At 51.8% G+C, this 23,093-nt stretch overlaps 1 protein-coding gene across 3 annotated transcripts in view; it reads right to left on the bottom strand.

The window, feature by feature from the left end:
- The window catches only part of KIFC3 (kinesin family member C3), a 45,311-nt gene extending 32,464 nt beyond the window's left edge, over nt 1-12,847 (bottom strand). For 2 of the 3 annotated variants that reach the window (XM_050772885.1, XM_050772886.1), the window contains exons 1-3: nt 12,712-12,847; nt 8,425-8,635; nt 5,361-5,503 (exon numbers count right to left, since the gene is read on the bottom strand). In XM_050772885.1, the coding sequence (XP_050628842.1) occupies nt 5,361-5,503; nt 8,425-8,596 (315 nt within the window). In that variant the 5' untranslated portion in view covers nt 8,597-8,635; nt 12,712-12,847. Of the gene's footprint in view, nt 1-5,360; nt 5,504-8,317; nt 8,383-8,424; nt 8,636-12,711 lie in introns of those variants that run through there. The other variant, XM_050772889.1, reaches the window with a different exon arrangement.
- Nucleotides 12,848-23,093: the final 10,246 nt, after the last annotated feature.

The raw sequence follows: 23,093 nt of genomic DNA, 5'->3' as shown, positions 1-23,093 counted from the left end.
AGAGAGAATGTGAGAAGAGGGGAAAGGAGGTGGCCTTACATTTCATTTTGAACCTCTTTGGCATTTGAATTGTTAACCTTATAAACAATGACTGTGTGTTTTTTTGGTTTTTTTTTTTTTTTTTCCTTTTTTAAACAGAGTCTCACTGTGTCACCCAGGCTGGAGTGCAGTGGTGCCATCTCGGCTCACTGCAACCTCCGCCTCCCAGGTTCAAGCAATTCTCCTGCCTCAGCCTCCCAAGTAGCTGGGATGACAGGTGTGTGCCACCACACCTGGCTAATTTTTGTATTTTTAGTAGAGACGGGGTTTCACCATGTTGGCCATGCTGGTCTCAAACTCCTGACTTCAAGTGATCCACCCACTTCGACCTCTTGAAGTGCTGGGATTACAGGAATGAGCCACTGCGCCTGGTCATTTTTTTTCTTTCTTTTTTTCTTTCTTTTTTTTTTTTTTTTTTTTTAAGACAGAGTCTCACTCTGTGGCCCCGGCTGGAGTGCAATAGCACAATCACAGCTCACTGCAACCTTGACTTCCTGGGCTCAAGCAATCCCCCTACCTCAGCCTCCCGAGTAGCTGGGACTACAGGTACATACCACCATGACTAGCTGATTTTTGTATTTTTTGTGTAGAGATAGGGTTTTGCCATGTTTCCCAGGCTGGTCTCAAACTCCTGGGCTCAAGCGATCCTCCTGCCTCAGCCTCCCAACGTGTTAGGACTACAAGCATGAGCCACCACACCCAGCTTTTTTTTTTTTTTTTTCCCATATCAACAGAGGTTATCTTGGAAGAGAGACAGCAGACAATTTCTGTGTGTCTTTGTGACCTTTAAATTCAAAACAAAAAAATAAGTTACTCTTTTAAAAGTGCTCACTCTAAAAAATAAACGCGTAGTCTAGAGGCGGCAAGGCCTGTGTGTGAAGACTGGCTCTTCCTCGGCTAAGCTGGGTGACGTTGGGCAAGTTACTTACCTTCTTGAAGCTGCGTTCTCCTCATTCTTAAAATAAAAATGGTAATAACAGGACTGCCTCATTGAGCTTGTGTGAAGAGTAACAGACAATTGCAGCCAAGTCCTCAGAAGGCGCCTGGCACATAGTAAGGGCTTGATATGAGGTAAGTATTATCAGGACATGATTCCTGTAATCTTCACATCTTTTTACTTTGACATTCAAAAAGCCAATACAGATAATTGAAAAGACAAGAAAAGTGACATCAGCAGGCTCCTTAGCCCAAAATTCACCCCCTCCTTCTCTCGACCCCGAGCTCCACTTAAGAAGGGCGGGTGGGGGACACACCTCTTATATTTAGGAATATTCGTGCTGGGCGCAGTGGCTCACACCTGTAATCCCAGCACTTTGAGAGGCTGAGGTGGGTGGATCACCTGAAGTCAGGAGTTGGAGACCAGCATGGCCAGCATGGCGAAACCCTGTCTCTACTAAAAACAGAAAAAAAATTAGCCAGGCGTGATGGCAGGCACCTGTAATCACAGATACTCGGGAAGCTGAGGCAGGAGAATCGCTGAACCCAGGAGGTGGAGGTTGCAGTGAGCTGAGATTGCACCACTGCAATCTAGCCTGGGTGACAGCTCAAGACTGTGTCTCAAAAAGAAAATAGAAAATTCCCTCCGACTTAATTTTGTCCCCACCCTGTGACCAACTGCCACACCATCACTAGCAGGCTTGTGATCCATGGCGGCAAGGACAGCAGCTGGAAGTTTCCATTTGCCAGCCAGGGCAAAGGTTACACTATTTCTGGCCTGTTGGCCAAGCCACAGGAAGGACAGACGGGGCCCTGGAGGGTTGGGAATTTCTGCAGCACCTCTGTGGGGTGCATCTCAGGTTTTAACTGCTGGACAGAGCCTAGGGAGGGGGTGTCACTAAGGCTGCCAGGTCGCCGCACTGTGCTTGGGACCCACCCTGGCCCCACATCTTCAATCCTGAAGAACCTACCGCATAATGGAGCTTTGTGGGGGCCCACCAGGATGTGAACGTGGAAGCTAGTTGCTGGTGCCAGCATCCCAGAGATCTTCAGCAGATCTGCTGACCCCAGGACTCAGCAACCACAACTCAGCACCCCATAATCAAAGCTCAAGAACAGAGCCACCACCCAACTCGAGGCTGTGGGTTTCTGACTGCCGCCTTCCAATTTAACTATGGATGGCTCAAGACAGAGCAAAGAGCGGGTCCTCGGGTTTCTTTAACTGTTCTCTCACCAGACCTGCTTTCTAGCAGATTTGAACAGATAGAAGAAACTTTTGGTTCAGTTTTCAGATGAATCACATGAGAAGAGACAAGAAACACCTCGAAACACAAGACTGTCCCTGAAGCAACATCAACCCCTGCATCCATGTTCAGATCAGGGGCTGGGAAAACAAGCTACCCAGGCCAGGACATCCGTTTGCAGCAGGGAGGATATGTCCCCTTGAATGGTATGTGTTTTCCACACTCCATCCTGCCCACCATTTGTACATGTTCCTTCAAGGCTCTGTGAAAATGTAGCTTCGAGAAAGGGCAGAATCAGTGTGTGTCGATGGTCAGGAGAATGTGGGGGAATGGTGGGCCCTCTAGTGCAATGGTTTTCTTAGGGGGTGAGCCTTGGCAGCACCCCCAGATGACTCTGGTGTCAATCCTCTGCCACTGCCTTCTTGGCCCCTGCCTGGTTTGCCTTCATCCCTTCATGATTATTTGATCACTCTCTGGGGCCTCTGCTAGACTCTCTTGTCTCTTTCTGCACTGCACCTCTGGCCCGAGCACAGACTGGCACATTCTAAATAATCTGTTGAATGAATGCATTAATTAAAAATGGGCAGAGCTTGTACTGCCCTGAAAATACTCAAAGCTATTGCTGCATGAACACAGCACAGATATTTGTTTAAGGAGCTCACTGCAATCAGAAACAATACAGAGGATCTGTTATAAATAACTTATGGTAAGTCCTGAAGTAGACCATTATGCAGCAGTGTAAAAGAAAGAGGTAGGGCTGGGCGTGATGGCTCACACCTGTAATCCCAGCACTTTGGGAAGCCAAGGCAGAGCCCACAAGTTCAGGACCAGCCTGGGCAACATGATGAAACCTCCATCTCTATAAAAATTACAAAAATTAGCTGGGCGTGGTGGCACATGCCTATAGTCCCAGCTACTCAGGAGGCTGAGGTGAGATGACATGGCTGGAGGTTGCAGTGAGATTGTACCACTGCATTCCAGCCTGGGCAACAGAACCAGACCTTGCTCAAAAAAAAAAAAAAAAAAAAAAAAAGGTAGTTCTCTATGTGTTGATGAGCATGAAGAGATTATGAGGAGTTACTTGAGGGAAAGAGCTAGTCACAGAATAACATGTAAAATAAATAATAAAAATCATATAAATATGCACTGGGCACTGTGGGTCATGCCTGTAATCCCAGAACTTTGGGAGGCCCAGGTGGGCAGATCACTTGAGGTCAGGAGTTCGAGACCAGCCTGGCCAACACGGTGAAACCCCATCTCTACTAAAAATACAAAAATTAGCCAGGTGTAGTGGTGCATGCCTGTAGTCCCAGCTACTCAGGAGGCTGAGGCATGAGAATCACTTGAACCTGAGAGGTGAAGGTTGCAGTGGGCTGAGATCATGCCACTGCACTCCAACCTGGGCAACAGAGTGAGACTCTGTCTCAAAAAAAAAAGAAAATCATATAAATATAGCTGGGTGGCTCACACCTGTAATCCCAGCACTTTGGGAAGCTGAGGTGGGCAGATCACTTGAGGTTAGGAGTTCATGACCAGTCTGGCCAACATAATGAAACCCTGTCTCTACTAAAAATACAAACATTAGCTGGGCATGGTGGCGCACGCCTGTAATTCCAGCTACTCGCAAGGCTGAGACAGGAGAATCACTTGAATCCGAGAGGCGGAGGGTGCAGTGAGCTGAGATCACGCCATTGCACTCCAGAGCGAGACTCCGTCTCAAAAAAAAAAAAAAAAAAAAAAAGTTCAAGACCAGCCTGGCCAACATGGTGAAATGGTGAAACCTTATCTCTACTAAAAATACAAAAATTAGCCAGGTGTGGTGGTGCACACCTGTAATCCCAGCTACTCAGGAGGCTGAGGTAGGAGAATCACTTGAACCTGGGAGGCGGATGGTGCAGTCAAGACCACGCCACTGCACGCCACTGCACTCCAGCCTGGGCAACAGAGTGAATGAGACTCCATCTCAAAAATAAAAATCATATAAATATAATTAAGTGGTTCGATATAGGAAAGATAAATAAATAAACCCCAAATACTTAATAGTGGATTTCTCAAAGATAGAGGACTATGAGAGGCAGTTTCTGGGTAATTGTATCTCTGCCCTGTTACAAGGCTAGTTGTGTTGAATGGTCAAATATGTGACCAGCAGCCAGTAACTTAACCTCTCTAAGCCTCCACATCCTCATCTATAAAGCTCAGATCAAATACTGTATCCTGAGACTGTTATGAATATCATGAGGACTGATATGAGATCTTTAATGCCTGGCACAAAGTCCGTGTTTGATAAATAGTAGCTCTTATTACTATTATCATTATGTATTATTTCTATAGCCAAATATACCTATATATGTAAAGTTTGTTTTTTTTTTTTTTTTTTTTTTTTTGAGACAAGGTCCCACTCCGTCACCCAGGCTGGAGTGCAGTGATGCAATCACAGCTCACTGCAGCCTCAACCTCCTGGGCTCAAGCAATCCTCCCACTCCAGCCTCCTGAGTAGCTGGGACTATAGGAACCACCATGCCCAGCTAATTTTTTATTTTTCTTTTTATAGAGATGGGGTCTCACTATATTGTCCAGGCTGGTCATGAACTCGTGGGCTCAAGCGATCTTCCTACCTCAGCCTCCCAAAGTGGTGAGATTACAGGCCTGAGCCACTGCACTCAGCCTTACTTTGTCTTTTTAAAGTCACTTGGTGATAACTACAAGGGAGAAGACCCCAAGTTTTAGTGAATCCCCCATCTAGCTTTGAATTCTCACTTCAAACAAGGAAATATTCCCAAGGAAATACAAGGAAATGCTCACATAACCATGTTTGAGAATAACCAGCTACCCCAAACCTGCCTGTTCTCCCAATACCTTCTCCAAGCTCTGCCCATCTCAGCTAAGGCCCCATGCTTCCCACTTTAACACCTCAGCCAGGGCATGACTGAAAAGTTCCTGTCAGCTCCTGTGAGATTTCCCCTGTCTGACTTAGTGAAGCTGGCTCACAGGCAGAGGGGTCACGAGGGGCCTAGCAGAGAGGTGCGAGGTGGGTCCCTGGCTCTCCCCTGGTGCTTCCTACCCCCAGGAACCTGGCAGGAACCCAGCCACTGGAGCTCAGAGACCCAAGGCACATGCAGCCTGGAAGGCCCCAGTGCTTACCTGCAGGGTCAGGTAGAGCCCGTGGGGGCTTCCGGGGCCAGCCCAGTCCACGCTAAGGGCTCGGCACTGAGCTAGGGCTGGGCGAGCTGCACTTCGGGCACTGGAGTCCTCGTCACCGCAGACTGGGGTATCTTTTCCACGCCCTGTCCCGGGACAGAGAGATAGGTGAGACACTCCGACCGCTGGCCGAAGACTGCTAGCCATGGACCACTGGCCAGGGCCACAGCTGACCTCAGCTTTCACACACCCCTGGCTGGTCCAGATGAGGCCAGGAGGGGCTCACACACCCTTACATGCCTGCCCTGCACAGAGGGGAAGGCCTGGCTTGGGGCAGGGGCTACACTCCTTTCTTACCAAAAGCCGCCCCAAGATTCTCTTCTGGAGGGGGCCCAATACCCCACTGGAGGCTCCCCTATCCTCACGGTGGCTTTTGCGGCAGGCACCTGCTCAGCAGGGCAACGGAAGGAAGCCGATGCCAGCCAGCCTGCACGAAGCTTTGAGGACTTGCACAGGGGCTATGGCTTTATTACCCCAGCTGCCTCTAGGTGGCAATTTCTTCCCTGACTTCATTAAGACCAAATCCACACCAGGTGGCCCAGCCTCTGTTGCTTCCCCAAGTGTATTCAGAACCAGCTAACGTGCATCCCCTTGTGCCTCTCACACACTGCCTCCCTCACCCACGGGAGAGAGGGCGGGCTGCGGCAGCGACGCCCCAGCCACCCACCTCCACCTGCAGGGCTGAACAGGGTGGGATGGGGGCCAGCCTCACGAGTCATGAGGCACACTGCAGAGCCACTACCCTGGGGCATAACAATATCCCAAGTGCCAGCCACTGGGCCAAGTGCTTTTCAAGCCTTACACACATTTTTTTTTCTTTTCTTTTCTTTTTTTTTTTTTTTTTTTGAGACAGGGTCTCTCTCTGTTGCCCAGAGAGTGCAGCGATGCGATCTTGGCTCACTGCAACCTCTGCCTCCCAGGTTCAAGCGATTCTTACATCTCAGCCTCCCGAGTAGCTGGGACTACAGGCGTGCACCACCAACCCAACCAATTTTTGTACTTTTAGTAGATATGGAGTTTCACCATGTTGGCCAGGCTGGTCTTGAACTCCTAACCTCAAGTGATCTGCCCGCCTTGGCTTCCCAAAGTGCTGGGATTACAGGCGTGAGCCACAGTGCCCAGCCTTTACACACCTTCTTGATCCTCAGTTTGCTTGTCAATAAAATGAGGACAACTTCACAGCCCTGTGGTGAGGATCAAATGGATGAGATACACGTGGTGCCTATGTAGTGCCAGGCACACAGAAAGGGCCCACAGTACAGGCCAATAGGACTACAGCTGCCATCAGCTCCTCACAACTCCCCAGGGAGGTGGGGGGCATTCTCCCAACCTGACAGGCAAAGAACCGGAAGCCCTGAAGGGTTAACAATGTGCCCAGGGTCACAGGAGCCAGGATTCAAATCTCATGTGCTAACCAATCCTCTGCCAGCCGACTCTCAGGGTGGCAATATGGGGGTTGGTTGGGGGGCTCAGAGGGGCCTGGGGCAGCTGAGCTGGCTGAGGTCCAGTGGCAGGCACGGTGCTTGCATTTCACACACAGGATTTCATCTGACCTTTGTCTTAAATTTTTTAAGTGGATAAAAGTCTGTATGGTCATATAATCTTCATAATACCCAATTTTTTCCTTCAGGTTAGAAAGCTGAGATAACACAATATTTCAAATACCTATATGCGTGCGCACGCACACACACACACACACACACACATGACTAGAAGGCACTACATAAAATGTTCAGTGACTAGCTTGTGATTTTTATTTCCTTTTTGATATTTTTCTATGTGTTTTAAGTATTCGAAGGCAAAATGTTTTTGTTTTTACCAGAAAAGCAATACTCATTCATATTACATTTGTAATCCTTACGACAACCTTATGGGGTAGAGGCCATCCTCTGCCCCTTTCAGACAACTGGGCTACCTGGCCCAAAAGCCCAGGCTTTTCCCGAGGGCCCTGGGTCATCCCCAGCCTGACTGTGCTGCTTGGGAGCAGCCAGCCCCAGACAACCATAGAAGCAGAGAGACCTCAGCAGGCATCAGTCCAGCTGCCACTGACAGCACAAATGTGGTGGGAGAGAGGGCTGAACAGGAGTTTGCTGTGTGCCCTCTCTGGGCCTCAGTTTCCCCTTCTGTGCACCAAGGGGCTTGGACCTGATGGCCCAGAGGGACTCTGCTAGCCCTCACAGGGTGGCAGTCTAGACCCTGTTCCTGTAAGTCACGGGGGACAGGGAGCAGACCCCTAAAGGCACCTTGCCTGGAGAGCCCTCTTTCCCCCACACTACCAGGGCAACCTGCCCACGCCTCGGGAGAGGGTCATGGGCAGCTCCCCAGCCCCGTCAATCCAGTCCCCGCCCTGAATCAGAGAAGCCGCTCACTTCTTGACTTTCGCAGCACCGGGGGACATGACCCAGAAAGGCGAGCTGGCACTGACAGCTCCCCGGGGAGACACTAGGGGCCAAGACTCTGGGACCCCTGCCCACCTGCTGTCAGGGTCTCTACAGAAACACCTGAAATGAGCACATGGCCCCCAAGCCCCACCAGGCCACGTTCCGGAGCAGCCTCAGTCCACTCCCAACGCCGTCCAGGGGCCAGCCCAGGCAGGATCAAGTGTCAGCGGCGCTTGGTGCCCGGGCAGCCACTTCACCTACCTTGTTTACCAGCCTGGGCAGAGACCGGAGTGAGCCCACACGCTTTTGGCCAAGGACGGCAGCCCGCAGAGCTCTGACCAGCTTGGCCAGAGGGAACGCAGCTGATCCCCCTGCTCTGTGCCCGCCCCGTGTTAAAGTTTAACCCGGCTTCCAGGTCTCCTCTTTCCAGACAGGGGCGCAAGGAAGGAGCACCCGGCGAGACTGACGCTCCGGCTCCACGCCCGCCCGGCTCTGGGCTGTCGGTTACCCTGTAATTACCTGACAGCTCTGACTGGGCTTAGGAACCGGTGAGAAACCTCAGTCTCATCTCTGGTATCTGGAGGAAGGAAGGGAAATAAAGAGGCATTTTAAAAATGCGGACTCACCAGTTCTCAACCTCCCCGGGCCGGTGTGTGGGAAAGGGCGGGCGGCCGGGCTGGCTGGGGCTGGGGCGGGGCGAGCCATCCCCGGCTCGGGCTCCGGGGCCCGGCCCACTCTCCACAGGCCCCGCAGCGAGGGCGTGGCTCCCAGGTTCCACGTCCTGCGAGAGGGGACCATGGCCTGGGGCTCAGCAGCCTCCTCGGGGCACCGGGCAACCTGCGGAGAGAACAAGGGGAGATGAGCTTGAAGATCACGGACCAGCACGACTGCATCTCGGGCAGAGCCAGTCATCTGGAAGGGTCTACGCCCCACCGGTCGCTGGTTACCCAGGGCAGCAGCTCCAACTGCACTGTCCCCCAAAGACCCCAGGGCTCGCAGGATGAAATGGGGCCTGCTGCCTTTTGGGGATATCTGTTTCCGAATACGGAGGCTCCGAAGTGGGAAAGGAGCATTTCAGCTGTGCCTGAGACCCCACACCTGAACCCTTCCGCGCTGAGCCTGGCAGCGTGAGGACAAGCCAGGTCCTAGCCCCATATAGAGGAGGCACCGCAAGTCAGCAGCGTCTCCGTAAGTCTAATCCTTTTCCTCCAAGACATCTAATTTTCTAATTGCACTTAACCACGTTCTTAACCCTTAGGCTTCAGGCTCCTCTGCCTAAGGTCTGTCAGCAGAGCAGTGAATGCTCTGAATATTAACATTTCATTGAGGAGGGACTCAAAAGGGCCCTGACTGTGGTCAGTGACAAGTGAAGTCTATATACAGCAAGTTCTCATTCATGTATTCGACTAGCCTGCACTCTGTGCCTAGCATGTGGCAGGCACCGTATGGGTGTTGAGATACAAAGATTCATTCAGTCATTTAATAATGCCTACTGGGTGCCAGGCATCTGCCAGGGGTTCTTTTGGATCAGAAGAGATGATGCCTGAAAGCTCCCGGTCAGAAGGGAGATAAACACTTCAAAAACCCTTAGTCTGAGCAGGCTGCTGGAGGCTGCAGGTGCAGGCCAGGCACCAGGTGGTATGGGGAATGGAGGGGGGTGGGGAGCATTGGTCAGGGATGGAAAGCTTCAGTCAGGGATAGTTCCCTCATGAACTGAACAAATGAACAGAGCTCAGATATTCCCTGCACAAGTCTTTATTGAGCACCTACTGTGTGCAAAGCAACCTTGAGGGCATTTAAGGTGATCATGCTACAATCCCAGACTCAGACAGTAATGTCATTTACAGAAGAAGCGAAGTCAGCTCGGAGAGGCAACATGGGGTTTTAAGATTGAGGTGGGGGTAACCGAAGGACTTCCTAGTGGAGCTTTCTGGGCTGTCAGCTACTCTCCCCATCCCTCATTGCAGTGGCCACTTCCTGCCAAGAAGTGAAGATAGCTATTTGAAGGGTGTCCACCTCCCCTGACCCACGATGGGTCCCACAGCTCACACACATTCATGTTTGCAGCCCCATTGCACCCAGCCTGCAGCTGCACCCACACTAAGCACTCTGGGATGGCTTGTGAGGTGAACGTTCTGAAATGAACACACACAAGCTTGAAATGAAGCCTGGAAGAGAGGTCAGGGCTGGACACAGACTCAGAGCTAAACAGGGCCACCGATGCCACAGGTGAGGAGGCAATCATCAAAGCTTGAGCAAGAGGAGACAGCCATGTGATAATAGGGCTCACCGGGGGTGGAAAGCTGCAGAAAGAAGATGAGAGAGGGACAGGAGCTCCAGGCAAGTGTAGAGTTTTCAGAAGTGACTGAAGTGTAAGTGGGAAGGAGAGGTTGGTCAGTGCCCAGTGCATCATGCCACAGACGTGGAGGACTGGAAGCCCAGAGAGGCAGAAAGCCTGAGCCTGTGGAGGGAGAAGGGCAGATGGCAAACTTGGGAAGGCTCAAAGAGTGGGGAGGGAGCTGAGGGAGGAAGAAGCCACTTCCTTCTCCTTGGGGCTGTTTGGCTAGCACGGGAAGGAGAGGATGTGGTGTCTAGAATAGGAGAGAGTTGAGCATGTTGGGGAGACAGAGGGACAGGAGTGACTAAAGCACTGAGAGGCAAAAAAAAAAAAAAAAAAAAAAGTAAAGGGTTCAGGGGTTAGGGGCCTGAGGCTCTGGTGTCTGATGTTTGCAGAGCCCAACCCTGGAAGAATGCCAGGCACCTGGCGAGGGAGCCATAGTCTCTTCCTTCCTTGACTGAGAACAGCTAGGAGGCTCCTGGGTGCAGTCTTACTGGGAAGGGGATGGGAATGTGGGCCAAAGGACAGGGCAGAGGCTGATCTAAATACATGGGCCAGCTCCACTGAGGAAACAGAGATGGACCAGTGTGGCGTGGAAGAAACCAAAGGGAGCAGCCAAATGTCCTCTTCTCCAGGCTGCTTGGCACAGAGCTGGGCACACAACCAACCCTGCAGACCAGCTGTCCAATGGGCAAAGGAAGGAGCAAGACAGGTCCATCTGCATGCTTGGCTGCTGGGAAGGTGAGACGGTGCAGGGCATTGGAGGCTGACTCCACAGTGGACAGAGAAGACTTTCAGGGAGATCAGTTCCGTCTGAGGGGCAGGGACAGGAGGAGATAGCGTTTCTGTGGTTATGAGGAAGGGAAGTGGAAGAGGCAGCCAGGAAGACACCAGGAAGAAAGAGGAAGGGTGTGTGCTAGATCCTGAAGAGGAAAAAGCAGCTGAATTTAGCAGCCTCAGGGGTGTGAAGGTCAAAAGTATCAAGGAATCTTAAGCCCAGGGTTCTGGGCCAAGAAAGCAGCACTCTCTCTCTCATTTTACATGGGCATCTGAGATGAAACCTGGTGTCCAGGGACTTCTACCAACCTAGAATTCATGGGGGAGGGCAGTGGGACTGGTTCAGAACCTGGCTCCACTGTTTACTAGATGTGTGACCTTGGGAGAATTACTTTGCCTCTCTATACCTCATTATTTCCATCTATGAAATGGGGAGAACTCCACCTTATAGGGTTGCTCTAAACATTAGACAAGGCCAAGTGTTCAGAACAATACTGGCATATACAAAGAGCTCCAAAATTTTATTTTTCAGTGACTTCGCTCCAGTGGTGGGTGAATGCAGAGGGGCTGGCTGGGGAAGAGGGTCTCTGCCTCTCTGGGTTTAGACCAGGGCAGCAGAGCTGCAATACTCCCCCTGCCCTAGATCAGGGACATTGCAAAGATTGGGGGGGACAGGCTGGACAGCTGCCCAGAGACTGCAGCCGGCAGGGCTTGGTCCCCCTGGGAGAGCAGGCAGAAGGTCAAGGAAGTTGCACAGGGAATGCCACCTCCCTGCACACCATCATTTATCCTGGGCTTTCCAGGGCAACCCAGATTTCAAACCCTCTGCTCCCCAGTGCCCCTATGAACAGCAGAACTCACCACCCTGTGCCCCTAAAGTCCAGTCACTGCAAATGCAGGGCCCCATTCTGAGGCTGCATTCCTAGCAAGTGACTCTCCCTGGTGAAGGAGACGGCTACTTTAACAAGGGCATGGGGAATACACGTCTGGGAAAGAATGGGTGCTCACCCTTTCCAGGCAGAGGAAAAGTCGGGGAAGGTGAAAGGGCCAGGGGTGGCCACAACCCGCAATCTTGAGACAGTGTTGGGCTATGGAGGTGGCGGGGGCGGGGGGTGGCAGTAAATGGTACTCCAGAATTTAAACACAGCTTCCTCTTTAATATCTCCCAGGACCAGGCCCTTCACTGCACCAGCCAGAGTTCTGCTCTAACTAGCAATGCGGGGCTTAAGGGGGTGGTCCTGGGATCGCCCTCCCTGCTGAGACCTTCACAACTGCTGCGGCTGTCATGGCCCGATTCCTCACTGCCCGGAGTGCGCCGGACAAGGCCCTTCTTCCTAACCTCTGGGCTGGGGCACCCCGCCCCAGGCCCTGCCAGGGAAAAAGCGAACTCCCCAAGGGACGTGGTGGGAGGGACCCAACGGCAGCCTTCCAAGGAGCCCTGGGGGTGGGGGAGACCCCAAGAAGGGGAGGGGCGGCGCCAATTGACACGCCGATCCCGGGTAGGGTCTGCGCTCTCCTCGTTCAATGAAATCCAAACGGGGTCCCAAGGCTGCTCGGATCCCGGGAGACACGCCGCCCCCGTGCCTACTCCCAGCAAGGTCCTCGACTAGGGCTGAACGGCTCTGGAGGGGACCTCGCAGGGCTGGGTCTCCCGGGCCTTTTCCTCCCCGTGCCCCCAGCGGGTCGGGGCAGAGGGGTCCTGAGGGCAGGGCCGGCCCGGACGCGGCTCCCCGAACGGCGGGCTGGGCGGAGCCCCAGCGCCCCGCCCGCACCCAGCCCGCCCGGGCCCCCTACTCACCGGCCTGGCGGAGGCAGGATCCTGGCGTCGCCGCAGCGCCCGGGGCTCGGCCCGGCCCGGCCCGCCGGCAGGAGGCAGCTCCACGCCGCCGCCTCCTCTGCCCGCCCGCTCGCGCCCCTCCCGCACACTTTCCACAGGAAATGATTAACTCGGGCCGCGGCGCGTTCCCATGGCAACTGGCTCCGACCCCGGCGGGGGGCGGCGGCGCGCGCTCGCACATACGCGCGCACTGGCGCGCACGCGTCAGCCCGGGCGCGCCCCCGCAGGTCTCCCGCCGGCGCTCCCACTCCCACTCCCGCCCCTTCGCGGGGCCTCCCACTTGGACTCTCCCGCCTCCCCGCGTCCCGCACTCGCACTGGCACACGTGCTCATGCGTTCTCTGAAGGCTCTCACAAAACATGCCTGCGCATGGGCTGGCTCACACGAGGCAGCCCACACAGCCCCACACCTGGTGAGCCATGCGTACTTCTGCACAGCCTCAAACCCGAGTGCAAAACTTCCACGCGAATACTCACACATACACGTCTCCTTCGGGCTGTCATACCAGTACGTGTCTTCCCATCCCAACACACACACAAGCTCTTATTCACGAGACAGTACATGTACACCCCTTACCGTGTCCTTGCACACGCTGGCGCACATGCACTCACCCTGTTTTACAGCGCACACCCCCTCACTCGCTCCACCACCTACTCGCTGGCCAGGCAGCCTCCCAGCCACAGCACTTCCTACCTCTGCACCCCCAGCCCCACCCCAGCAAATGAATATCTTCCCAGCAAGGAAGCTGCCTGGGGTCTCTTAAGGTAAAACATTCCGTCAGGTTCCAGTGAAAACACACCAATGGTGCAGCAGTTCCCAGCCTGGCTGCAGAAGGCCCTGCTCCTGAGGGGCCTGGAGCCTCAGAAGAGGCCTGGGGGAGGCCAGGGGCCTGCCAGCCTGGAGAGACAGCTGACCCGGAGGAGCCACTCTGTTCTTTGTCTCCCAAACAGAGGCAGCATTTTATTCCAGAGCCAGCAGCAATATTCTCCCTCACCCTCCACACACACACCCCACACACACCCCCGGGTGCGGAAGAGGAGAAAGCAAGTCACTCTGAAGCCAGCCTGTGCAGGCTGATGGTTCTGCAGATAATCCCAGGAGGGTGGGTACTCTGCCCCTTCCTGCTTGTCAGGGGATTGCCCAAGAAGATCAAGGAGAGGACTGGAGGGGGTCTGGCAGCTCCAGGTGGGAGCTCCCACTGCTGCCCAGGCGCTGGGCTGCCAGTCAAGAATCTCAACCAGAGACGGAGCCAAGGGCCTGGGCCTCAGTTTGTTCTGGACACCAGAGCAGGACAGTCACAGTCCCCCAGCTGGAAGCAGCCTAGTGCATGCTTTATTTGCCAACTGAGATTCCTCAGTGAAGGCCTGATAGAGGGTGAATGTCATGCTCCTGGAATCATTCCCTAGAGAGTTGGATTTCCAGCTGAACACCACACCGAAGAACCCTTCCAATGGGAGAGAAAGCCTTATTTGGGGAGTTAAGATCTCTGAATTCCCCTGCCTGCCCTCCAAACAGCAGTGATCCAGGGGACTGCAAGGGTGGATAAAGGCAAAATGTTTCTAGAATTCAGATTTAGTATCTAACTCCCTTGATTACAGTGAGTTGATGGGGGAGTGGGGAGGGCAGAAAGTTTGTCTTTAAAGTCCTGGTTCAAAACAGGAGGATTTTTCTTACTCAGGGATTGAGTACATTGACATTGACTGTAGGTCCTTCCCACCAAAGCCAAAGCCAGATTTTTAAATTAATAATAACATTTGTTGTTCTTTTGCTTTGATTACAAAAGTAATAGATGTTCATTGTAACCATATCCCACCCACTGGAGATAAATGCTGCCAACACTTAGAAATCTTTTTTTTTTTCTGCGTACATAATAGATGCCATTATTGAAGCTAACACTGTGTCAGGCACGGCACTAAGCTCTTTATAAACAAAATCCCATTTAACCCTGAACACCCTATGAACACCAGTACCGTCATATTCCCATGTTTCAGGAAAGGAAAGTGAGCCTCTGAAAGTCTGTTCGCAAATGCAGTGTGTGATAGAGCTATGAGTACAATAGGTACTCACACAGTACTATCAGATGCATATGGGTATAACAACTTATTAAGATCAAAGCACCAGCGAAGGAAAAAGAAAATTGAAGTGTAAGGAAGTTGTATTTTTGGAATTCTAGCAAAACTCTGATTTGAAATGTAAAAACTACTTGTTTCATCGTTGTTGCATTTTTGAGACAAGATCTTGATCTGTTGCCCAGGCTGGAGTGCAGTAATGCAATCATAGCTCACTATAGCCCCGAACTCCCGGGATCAAGTGATCCTCCCACCTTAGCCTCCTGAGTAGCTGGGACTACAGGCACACACCACTGTGCCTAACTAATTTTTTTTTTTTTTTTTTTTTTTTTTTAGTAGAGACGGGGATGTCTCACTACGTTGCCCAGGCTGGTCTCGAACTCCTGGGCTCAAGGGATCCTTCTACCTTGGCTTTCCAAAGTCCTGGGATTACAGATGTGAAGATGTGAATTACTGTGCCTGACTCAATTTTTTTTTTTTTTTTTTTTTTTGAGACAGAGTCTCGCTCTGTCATCCAAGCTGGAGTGCAGTGGGATTACAGGCACAGACCACCACACCTAGCTAATATTTTATATTTTTAGTAGAGACAGGGTTTCACCATGCTGGCCAGGCTGGTCTCAAACTGCTGACCTCAAGTGATCCGCCCGCCTCGGCCTCCCAAAGTGTTGGGATTGAAGGCATGAGCCACCGTACCCGGCATGACTCAATTTTTAAAAAAAAATATTGTGTGGAGTCCGGGTCTAGCTCTGTCGCCCTGGCTGGTCTCAGAATCTTAGCCTCAAGCGATCATTCTGCTTCAGCCTCCCAAAGTGCTGGGATTATTTGCATGAGCCACCATACCATGCCCATCCCAGTTGTTGGAATTTAAGAATGTACAATGTCACCAGGAACTACATACCGACTCCAAGGTCATTTCTAACCCAGAAACTTCGCTGATGATTTACATAGGAGGCTGCCAACTTTCCTGGCCGCAGGGAAGGTGGAAATTTTGCTGAAACCTAGCCATCCCAACACTGAAGTCCTAAACCCTTGAGGGAGGACTCTTGGGTTCAGCCTCAGCCTTAACCCTTCCTGCCTACCTCTGGCAGAGGCACAGCTGTCTCAGGGAAGGCCAGACAAAAGACAGTATCCAGAACACTGTAATTCCACATCCACATCCACCCCATCCCCAGGCAGGGCCTAGCAGCGCCATCTTTGTGTTCAGACAAGATCAGGTGCGTTCACGGTGGTATGTCCATAGACTTTTTTGTTGTTGTTGTTGTGGTTTGAAACAGAGTCTCTACTCTGTCACCCAGGCTGGAGTGCAGTGGCGCAATCTCAGCTCACTGAAATCTCTGCCTCCTGGGTTCAAGGGATTCTCCTGCCTCAGCCTCCTGAGTGGCTGGGATTACAGGCATGCGCCACCACGCTCGGCTAATTTTTGTATTTTTAGTAGAGACAGGGTTTTGCCATGTTGGCCAGGCTGATCTTGAACTCCTGACCTCAGGTGATCTGCCCGCCTCAGCCTCCCAAAGTGCTCGGATTACAAGCGTGAGCCACCACACCTGGCCCGCCTTTGTGTTCAAAGGGCCCGAAACCCCTTACTGCTCAGGTATTTGTCAGAGAAGTGGCCAAGAGCCTGAGAGTTCTGCTCCCCAAAAGAAAGGAAACAAGGGGAATGAAAAGCCAGATTGTGTTTAATCTGATTCTCATAGCAACCCAGAGTAAAGCACAGATAAAATTTACATGATTTTGCCATTTTAAATGATTTAACCTGAGATCAAGTCTTCTCCGAGCCTTTGCAAATGTCCTCGCTGCCTGGAAAGCCCCTCTCCTTCACCCCATTCTCATCTGCCTCCACTAACCCTTCCCTGGTCAATTCCATACCTGCTTGTCCCTCCTTCAAGCTTAGAGGTCACCTTCCTTGACCCTCCCAGGCACCAGCAGGTGGGCTCAACCCACCCCCTGCAGCATCCCTGACCCTGGATCATGATGGCATTCCTGTCTATACCATCTGCTCCTTCAGGACAGGACCGTTTCCTGACTTGATCACAGGGAAAGCCTCAGCTGACCCCAGCTCAGGGCCTGGTATCACAGACGTGCTCATTGAATAAATCCATAGATCCTGTAGAATTCAGAAGGGAAGAACAGGTGCATGAAATGTACCCAAACAGACTTTCTTCCCATGTAAAGTAATGATAATTCCTACCAAAAGGAAGTAAGAGAAGGCTCCTTAGCAATTATTTCCATGTGGTCAGGAAGGAGTGCCCTGCAGCTGTGAAAAGTGTGTCCTCTCATGCTTCTGGGTAACAGAACATTTATTGAAGTTGGAGAAACTCATTCTGGAGTGAGCCGCATATTAAGTAATCCTGACCCAATTAGCTGCTTTTTTGAATCCGCATCTTCCAATCTTCCAATACCTCTGAAATCATTCATCATGAGCATCTCAGAAAGAACTGCGGAGGAGGCTGGATGCGGTGGCTCATGCCTGTAATCCCAGCACTTTGGGAGGCTGAGGCGGGCGATCACCTGAGGTCAGGAGTTAGAGACCAGCCTGGCCAACATGGCGAAAACCCATCTCTATTAAAAACACAAAAATTACCCGGACGTGCTGGCCGGTGCCTGTAATCCCAGCTACTCAGGAGGCTGAGGCAGGAGAATTGCTTGAACCCAGGAGGTGGAGGTTGCAGTGAGCAAAGATCATGCCACTGCACCCAGCCTGGGCAACAGAGCAAGACTATCAAAAATACACACACACACACACACACACACACACACACACACCCTGTGGAGGAGCTCGTGGAGGCGAAGGGCATGGCCCTGCACCCAGCCCCACAAGCATGAATTTGGTTTCCAGCTTTGCATGTCACCAACTGCAGGTCTTGGGCACGCGACTCAACCTGAGCACCTCACGGGGTCTGGCACAAGGCTCACAGCTGCAAGCTCTCAGGAAGCCAGGCTCCTCAGTGGGCATGGAGAGGTGGTGGTCTTGGATGACCCTTGACTGGACTGTAAATTCCTCTCATCCTTGTCTACTCTAGACCCAGCTCAGCAGGCAGTAGGTGTTCAAGTGATACTTAAACAAATGGTACTTTTCTCACTCTTTTATCTCCCTCTCGCCTTCCTGCTCCCTGTGTTCCCTTCCTTTCTAGAAACTGTATTAACAGGGGAAAACAGTTCTCCCATTTTCAGAGAACCAAGGCAATCTTTCCCCCAAGAAAATCACCTTGCAGGCCAGGCACAATGGCTCATGAGACAGGAGAATTGCTTGAGGCCAGGAGTTCTAGACTAGCCTGAACAATATAGAGACCCTGTCTCTACAAAACAACTAGCCAGCCGCGGTGGCACCGGCCTGTGGTCCCAGCTACTCGGGAGGCTGAGGTGGGAGGATGGCTTGGGCCCAGGAGTTTGAGGCTGCAGTGAGCTATGATCATGTCACTGTACTCCAGCCTGGGCAACAGAGCAAGATCCTGTCTCAAAACAAGAAAGAAAAGAAAGAGAGAAAGAGAGAGGGAGGGAGGGGGAAAAAAAAAACCTTCTAAGGGGACTAGAAAATAAAAAGAAAACCACCTTGCTTTAAAATATCCAAATGGTGGCTGCCTTTCTGCATTGGCCAAAATGACTGAACTCAACAGTGCTCCCCTAACTCTCAGTTTACGGGAACCTAAAACCTCTTTATGACTCAAGGAAGAATTTGGCGGAGATTCCCTCCCTCCTAGCACTCCAAAGCTAAAAGCAAACCAAGGCTTTGTGGGTTTTTTTCCCCTTTATCATTTCCTGTAGTCTAAAAAAAATGAGAGGAATGCAAACATTGAGGAGATAATGGACGTAAGCACCAGGTAATAAAAAGATTTAGCAATAACCGCCCTGAGAGTAGCACGGGCCAAATAAGCTCCGCCCCAGGCCCGCCTCCCAGCCCGAGGATCCTGTCACCATCCTCCAGAAGCCTCCGGGCTCCTCCTCACTAAGTGGTCTGCCGCTTTCCTCCTTGCTCCTAAATTGTTCTAGCTCCGGGTTCTAAGCCAGCACATGCGTTATTAACATCCTTCCCATTTTTCCCCACTTCCTCATTCACTTCTCCCCACCTGCTGCAAATTCTAGGTGGCAGTTTTTGGTTTTGAACTTAAATTTTTTTTTCTGGACAAATCTAATGAAATCAAGAGAGAGAGGGAAAACACAAAAACCACCCTTCACTTATTGTCATTGGTCCAGATTTTTCCTTCCAGTATCTGACCATGAGCTCATGTCATTTCTGTGTTAAGGAGATGACAGTATAGAGGAGTGGCTAAAGGTGGTTCTGGGGCCAGGTAGACCTGGGTTTGAGCTCAGTCACTGGCTCAGTCACTTCCTCTGTGCCTCAGTTTCCCCCTGTGAAAATGAGAGTAGGGGTAGTGTCTAACCCATTGAGTTATGGTGAGATGTAAATTAGAGCAAGCACATAGCACCCTCAGCCCAGCATCTGGCACACAATTGGCGTTTCTGCAAACACAAGCTGCAGTCATAGTGGGAGGCAAAGACTGGATAGAATTTTTTACTCTGCCTTTTCTTACTTTGAATCATGTAAGTGCTGGGCATGGTAGCTCACGCCTGTGGCCCAGCTTCTTGGAAGGCAGAGGTGGGAGGATCACTTAAGCCCAGGAGTTTGAGGTCAGCCTGGGCAACATAGCAAGACCCCCATCTCTAAAGTTTTTTAAAATTATTATAAGCAGCATTTTCCATGTCACTTTTTCCTCCTAAGGCCTGCATTTTTCTGAAGTACAGACATCATCGGATAAGGCCAAGATCACATTCAGAATGGAGGTTCCGGTGTCTGGGGCACACCTAGCACTCAATAAAAATGGCTGAGAAGTATTTTATTTATTCACTTATTTAGATTTGGGGTCTCGCTCTCTCACCTAGGCTGGAGTGAGGTGGCATGATCAGAGCTCACTGCAGCCTTAAACTCCTGAGCTGAAGCGATCCTCCCACCTCAGCCTCCCGAGTACTGGAACGACAGCTGTGAGCCACTGCACCCAGCAAAAAACTATTTTAAATGGCTGCATAATATTCCACTGAAAGCCTGTGCCCTGACTGAGCTGGCCGTTCCATAGGATCTGATATTTGAGTAGCTCCCATTTTTGTCACTTTTATAAACAGCATTGCTGTCACCATTGCCACCCACACAGCCCGTTCATTCCCTGGTGTGGGGTGGGAAGGGAGAAGAGAGGTTGTCAATTTCATAAAAAATCTTTCTGAATAAAGAGTCTGAGCATTTTTTTTTTCACTTTCTAAACATGTTGCCAGATTGCCCCTCAGAAGGCCTGTACCAAATTTACACTGTTGGCAGCATTTTTTGACGAGAACTACTCTTCACGCTAATTTACAGTTTTTCTCTCGGATCTGGAATTCTCACCCTGGCTGGTTCTCCTGGGAGGCATGAGGCATGTATAAAGATATCTGAGCGATGGCTGTCACCAGAGGGGCGTATCTGGTTCTTCTGCCAGGTGCTCAGGCTGGGAGTGTTTCTGTCTGCTGGGCCAGGCCAGGTGGGGCTGAGAGCACTGTCTCAGTGCTCCCAATCCCTGCCTGCTCTTAAGCCACCAGAGATCTTCCGAGGTGGGTCCTGGAATGCCTCGGTACCCTGCGGTTCAACACTCTGGCCCGTCCTAGACAGATGAGTCTCATCAGGTGCCACCACCGTGATTCCTGCTCTCACATCCTGGCACTTCATTGGGGCTCCTTTGCAATAAGTCAATCAGCTACTACTGGAGAAAAAAAAATTTTTTCTCCTGGGTAGGGAGATGGGGACAGGGGCCATAAGGGAAGCCACATGCTCCTGGAAAGCCATAGCCACAGCCCCTGACCACGTGCTGAACTCTTAGCACCACTGCTGCTGCTGCCTTTAGACTGTAGCATTGCTTTGCTGAGGTTCTGTGACGCGCAGCCTTTCCCCTAGCTCTGGTCCTCCTCCTCCGGGGGTGGCCCTTGTTTGCAAACAGCAACAGGAAGTTTTGACGCTGCTGATTAACCAGACTCCCACAGCTCTCTGTGCTGAGTCATCGCCACTAGTGTCAACCTCTCGCCTGCCCCGCCGACACCACCAGCTTCCAGGTGACCGAAAGGAAGCAGCAAGCATCCTGTGGTTCCAGTGGCTTCCATCTGCCACCTTCTAGGGGAGGGGAGGGACAAACTTCCATCCACCCCAGACAACCAGAATGTGCAGGGCCCTGAATGCCAGGATGGGAATTTAATCTAATTAAACTTCAGCAAGGGGCTGAGGGACAGCTTCATGCCAGGCACCGGGAAAAACTCTTTACACACAGGATTGCCTTTGCTTTCATTCAATCCCCGCAACATGTGTGGTAGGTGTTATTATTCCCATTGTACAGATGGAGAGACTGAGGCCAGCGGGAGGCCCATGGATGTGTAGGGGCTGCTATGGGAAGGCAGCTTGGAGTGCCGGAGATGGTGGGTACTGCCAGCAGGAGCTGTGTCCTCTACGCACGATGTGACCTTGGTCAGATTTCCTCCCTGTTCTGGGTCTCATGCCCCTCCCTGGGTACATGAAGACTGGTGACCTTCTCAGGGCTACAGCCACGAGGAAGTGAGTGGGCCAGCTGGATGGCCCACTCTGGGATTCTGCTTGCTGAAAGCCTGATCCAAGGGCAGGACTATCCCACCTCAGCCACCTGGGACTGGCTTCACTGTTCACAGTTGCATCACCAAGGAACTCCATGGAAAGAAAATAATTGAGTGGTTGCCAGGTCCTGGGAGGTGGGAGGGAGAATGAGGAGTGACTATGAATGGGGCTTCTTTGGGGCGTGATAAAATGTCCTAAAGTTAGATTATGGTGACAGTTGTACAACTCTGTGAATATACTAAAAACAATTGGATTGTACACTTTAAACAGGTGAATGTTGTGGTATGATAATTATATCTCAATAAAGCCGTTTAAGAGAGAAAGGAGGAAGGAGGGAAGGAGGACAGGAGAGAGAGAGACCTACTCAGAGGTCAGGCCAAGCGCGATGGCTCACGCCTGTAATCCCAGCAGTTTGGGAGGCAGAGCAGGGAGGATCACTTGAGGTCAGGAGTTTGAGACCAGCCTGGGCAACATGGCAAGACCCCATTTCTACAAAAACATGTAAAAATTAGCTGGGCATGGTGGTGCATACCTATGGTCCCAGCTACTTAGAACACTGAGGTGTGGGGCCAAGAGGAGTGACTCACGCCTGTAATCCCACCACTTTGGGGGGCTGAGACAGATGGATCATTTAAGGTCAGGAGTTCAAGACCAGCCTGGCCAACATGGTGAAACCCTGTCTCTACTAAAAATGCAAAAATTAGCCAGGCATGATGGCACATGCTTGTAAACCCAGCTACTTAGGAGGCTGTGGAGAATCAGTTGAACCTGGGAGGTATAGGTTGCAGTGAGCCGAGATTGTGATTGTGCCACTGTGCTCTAGCCTGGGTGACAGTGAGACTCCGTCTCAAAAAAAAAAAAGATTGAGGCCAGAGAATCACTTGAGCCCAGGAGTTCAAGGCTGTAGTGAGCTATGATCACACCACTGCAGTGCAGCCTAGGTGACGGAGCGAGACCCCATCTCTTAAAAAAAAAAAAAAAAAAAAAGTCAGGCCAGAGCTGCCTTTGAGATTTGCCTTCTGGAATAGGGCCCTCAGCATCCAGGCCCTCTCCAATCATCCCCTTCTAAGCAGCCTCCCTCCAGAGCCCAGGAAAGGTGTGTGTGAAGACACCCAGTGGCAGGCGGTGGCCCCAGCTGCTGACCGAAGGTGATGGGGCCCTGGCCTCTGGTGCTTGCTCTCCTCAGAGAGGAAAGAACCATGAATCAAAGGGCAGGTGTGTGTGGACCTGGAGGAATGCGGGGAGGGTGGCAAGAAAACTGCTGGAGGCGGAGCGGGAGAGACCCTGTGAGTCAGGGTGAGGTGAGGTGTTGCTCAGACAGGAAGGGCCTGGAAACAAAGCCTGGACTGGAAACACCGAAACACCAGGCTGGCCAGGGCGCTCTCAGTTGCCTAGAAACATCTTAACACTCCAGAAAGTGTAAGTAAGGAACACCTGCTGCTCGTGAGGGGCCCCCACCAACTGGTCCGGCCATGTCTGCTTGGCAATCGGGGGCACAGGCAGATGCCGCTGCCCAAGAGGTAACCCCAGCCTAGACCTAACGCTGAGCCAGGGGCACAGGTGCAAGGGATCCATCATGAGGTTAGCTAAACTGGCCAATAAGAGGCTGGAGCTCATTCCACTTGTACTGTTTGGGCAACTTACTGTTGAAAAAGGAGAACCTGGCCGGGCGCAGT

Source organism: Macaca thibetana, chromosome 20, assembly GCF_024542745.1.
Source record: "Macaca thibetana thibetana isolate TM-01 chromosome 20, ASM2454274v1, whole genome shotgun sequence".
In the NCBI taxonomy this organism is placed as follows: Eukaryota; Metazoa; Chordata; class Mammalia; order Primates; family Cercopithecidae; genus Macaca; species Macaca thibetana.
The sequence above is the reverse complement of the archived record's forward strand: the minus strand, read 5'-3'. Positions and strand labels throughout refer to the sequence as shown.